This window comes from Rhagoletis zephyria, unplaced genomic scaffold (assembly GCF_001687245.7).
Source record: "Rhagoletis zephyria isolate East Lansing unplaced genomic scaffold, Rhagoletis_zephyria_1.1 Rzeph_scaffold_18664, whole genome shotgun sequence".
In the NCBI taxonomy this organism is placed as follows: domain Eukaryota; kingdom Metazoa; phylum Arthropoda; class Insecta; order Diptera; family Tephritidae; genus Rhagoletis; species Rhagoletis zephyria.
The window spans coordinates 1-4,146 of record NW_016175725.1 but is presented as its reverse complement, the minus strand read 5'-3'; the positions used below and the strand labels follow the sequence as shown (position 1 = coordinate 4,146).

Genomic DNA, 4,146 nt, shown 5'->3' with positions numbered 1-4,146 from the left:
AAAAAAAAAGAATTTGCAAAAAATGAGTAAAAAGCCTTCGCATGTTCTGTAAAGCTACTCTCCTGCCTGCCATGCTGCAGCATCACATTTAACCGTTATTTAATCAATGCACATGTCACGCGCGCACATAAACACCGAAACAAATGCGCGCTCTCATACTCTTTCTCTCTTTGCTGCACTCAGCATTCGATGCCATCCTGCCACACGCGCAACTTGACAACCACCCACTTCTCTCACCCACACTTTCATCATAGACAGCTGAGCACGCTCTTCTCCACCCACCTACTAAACGCAAGGCATATAAGGATGTTGGCCATTTTGTTTTTGAAAAAATACCGTTCTCGCGAAGTACTTGTTTATCTGGTCGCACTCGCGCGGTTTCAGCGCTCGCATATACTCTGAGCTACTTGATTGCTTTCTCCTTCTAACGCTAGCGGCTTTAGATTTTTTTTTATTCACAAGCCATCGTCCAACCACCCACACACCCATCGTCTGCGTTAGTCCTTTGAACGACATTACAGAAGCTTTTCACTGATTGGTTGCACGTTTAGCAACCCCCTGTGGCTTTTGTAAATGCTTTAAATTTTTTCTTTAACCCACGCTATTCGGTTCACTTTGCTACGCTGTTGTGGTGTGGGTGCGTTTAGCATAATTTGTTGGCATTTTAGGCAAATCACATCAAGATTTGCTTTGCCATCATGCGTTTCCGGTATGGCTTTGGTTGGTTTTGGTGGCTGAAGTTTCACAGGTTTCGAAAGGCTAATGCATGCTGTTGCCTAATTAGGCAGCAGTTTTGTGTTGAGTGCAATACTTGAAAGGTTTTCGTTGTTCATTTTGTGTGTTTTCAGTTAAGAAAGATTCTACTTGAAGTAAAGCTAATATTCGTATTGCAAGACTTTATGGTTATGGCAGGTCACACTAGCTCCTTACAGAAAGGTAAAAAGGAAGGTGGCGCTTAGATAGATGATATCACGATCCAAAAAATCGTCTGTGTAAGTTTCTATTTTTGACTATACCAGACACCACAACCTTTCTTATTAAAGCTACTTAAAGCCATGTTTCTGTCTCGGTAGAGAATCCCCAGAAGGAAGAGACCTACCCTCTCCACAGACTTAGTTACAGAAGAAGACGGAGACTTATTAAGATGCCCACAATCTTCATGTCGTGGACTAAGAAAGTGGGGCTCGAACTGGACGTGGAAGTTGACGGAGTCAAAGATTCAGCTATATCCGCCAGCAGCGCTCGTCGCGAAAACATTGCCCTTGTAGGCCACCCATCGATGTAAGCGATCTGGCTGAACTCAGATCCGGTTAGTGCAGTAAGACTAACTCGTACCCGATCGAACGAGTCTCTACAAATTTCGTAATCACTCTTCTTCGCGTGCATAGCAAAAAGCAGTAACAATGAGCTGCGTTGTACAGATTTCTATGGCTTTTAAGAGCTCCCGAGGATCTCAAATATTGAAAGTTTATTTGACATACATAGATACATAGCTGTCGAAAATTACTGCGGAAAGCGAAAGGGGTGTTCCAGTACTAAAACCACTTCGAGACTTTAAGCATCAATGTAACTGAAGGACCTATTCTGAAGCTTCATGGACGTTCCTTTGGCAAGATTAGCTCAGCCTGTAACTTAGGACTGGTAAACTATCGATAATATCGACACGACTATCGTTGGTTTCCGTCTGACGATAGTCCTATCGATGGTCGCCAACTATCGACATAAACCACTATTTCATCTTTTTTCTCCCTTGTCTAGCAATTAATTGATTTTATGCATATGAAAGTGGTTTTCCTACGAATCCAGAACAGTTACTCTTCTTGAAAATGAAATCAATTACACGGCAATTCGCAACAAAAATAGCACTTTCGGTTCTTTTGAAGATTCAAACACGGTTTGTTTGGCAGATATCGAATAAAGCAACGATGTATCAAATCAACTGTTTGGCTTCTTAAGAGTGAAAGACATCGAAATTCAGCTCAAACCTGTTGTGCGGTAAATCAAATTTTTGATTATCTGACCCATATGTTGAAGTTTGATCAATCCGCTTGTGTTGTATAGCAAAATCGCCTCATTTTTTCCGAGTGAGGACATAACAGATAAAAATTATGGAGCGGAAAAAAGTAGAATTCTCTGCTTAAACAAGTCATGCTTGTATGGTGTATGGGGAAATGAAAAAAGCATGTTCGAGAATGTGTCCTCAAAAAATTTTTTTTAATGTATTTTTGGTAATTTAATTTAAGTCCATTGATCAATTAATTTCCGAGCCTATTTCAAGTAGTTATTAGAGCAGATCTCCAGGCCTCATAAACTCAATAAAGTGCTGAAGGTCTGAAAAACCCCAAACGTTTGATGTGGGGCTTCTCTGTTGTATTAAACCGATACTATCGAAAAACTATCGATGGTTTTAGGCATTAGTATCGTAAACTATCGATAGTTTACCAGCCCTACTGTGACTGGTTTCAGGCTACCCTCGAGGTCCATTTTACATATCACTCAGTCAGTTTGCCGGCTAGATAGACCTTGTGCATGAAAAAAAGTCAAGTCTGTTAATTGCATCAGCAAAACGGGAAGCAAGCCAGCCTAATATTCACGCACGCAGGCAGTTTACTGTAAAAAATTTCTCATGCACATACAACTTGTATGGGACCAACCGAAATTGAACGGCGTGCGTTAAAAGCTAACTCAAATTCCAAGATTTGTGTTGCGTGACATTTCGATTTGACGTTTGTGCTCATTTGACATTTTGGCGCGACTATGAATTCAAATTTTCCTCAACAACTGACAGAAATGCAACTCTGAGAAATCACGCACGCAAATTGATTTCGGTTAATCAAATGTGAAAACCTTACGTTTATGCGTAGAAAAACTCTCGCCGGTAATATTACGTTGAGCTGAAAGACATACACTTTGTCAAAGTTTCAGTCATCAAATGGTCGTAAAGAACTTTCCGTGAAGTCCTTCCAGCTGTAAACCTAAGTTAATGAAATTGGTTCCTTTAATTGTCTATGGTTATATTCTTTATTATTTAGCGGGATTCCGATTATATTTTGCAAACAGTTAAATAAGTTTCTATATCTAAAAGAACTACATAGCCCCTAAATACTTTACATACATACACACTACTTATTCAGATCCCATTCCCATGTTCCTCCAATTTTTGCTGAAAATCCTTAAATGCCGCCATTGTAGCGCCAATCAGATGCAATGAGCCGGTAACCAGCACATCCACCTCTTGTTTAGCGCCATAAACTTGACGCAAATGCAGCAAACAATCTACAATCGAACCAAAAGTCTTAGACGTATCCGTTTCCTCCGATTCCATGCACAATTGATACCAAATACTCGAGTGAAGACGTGCGCGCTTTAGCTGTTCAGTGATTCCGTAAACGGAAGTGTTGTCATTGTGATTAGAGGCGCCCGAAGAAATATTCGGCACAAAGCAAACGATCGCAAATTCATTACTGGCGTGAAGAACCTCGAGCAGACGTCTCGAATCACGTTCGCCGGTGGTATTGAAAATGAGCACGCGTGGGTTAGTGCTGCAGGATGTAGAGAAAAGAGAAAAATTAGAGAGTATTTGAGTGGATCAAGTAACTTCACATAGCTTACCTCGTCTCAGTTACACGCTTGTACCAGTCGCAACAGACGCGTATACTCTCCACAGTGTGCGCCCCATCGATGTGAAACCTTTGGGGTAGAGAAAATATTACTAAGGATGACGTTATTGCCGAATCGGAATTTTTCAACTTACTTCAAATTCTCAATGTTCAAAATCTCACAACGACCTGGCCAATTGCACTGCTGCAAGCCACGTTCAACTTCGCTGGTTAGCTCTGTGGACTCGACTTGTTTGTAGCGTGAATACCCATTCTTGCGTAGCCAATCGTAGGCGAGTTGTATGGCCAGCGAGCCATTCAGTCGTATTACCTCATTGAGGTTGGATAGTAGTGCTTCAATTTCTGGTTTACGGAAATACTCCTCATACTCGGGCACTATGTGTAAGTTGGCCTACGGAAAGAATATAGAAAAGTATCCGTTAAAAAAAAAGATCGAGCGAATTAAAATACTATTCTCGCTTACATTACGCTCCTTCACACGCGCTTTGATCACATCGAGGCACTCCTCTTGCGTTACAGATGTGTA

The 4,146-nt window shown here is 41.2% G+C and overlaps 1 protein-coding gene across 1 annotated transcript; it reads right to left on the bottom strand.

Moving 5' to 3' along the window:
- Window positions 1-3,003: 3,003 nt before the first annotated feature.
- On the bottom strand, window positions 3,004-4,143 carry LOC108380237 (folylpolyglutamate synthase, mitochondrial-like; the record flags this gene model as incomplete). The annotated part of the gene is made up of 4 exons (XM_017636612.1): window positions 3,004-3,542; window positions 3,613-3,690; window positions 3,755-4,011; window positions 4,084-4,143. Coding segments are annotated over 4 exons (807 nt in total), but the record flags the coding sequence as incomplete, so codon positions are not given.
- Window positions 4,144-4,146: the final 3 nt, after the last annotated feature.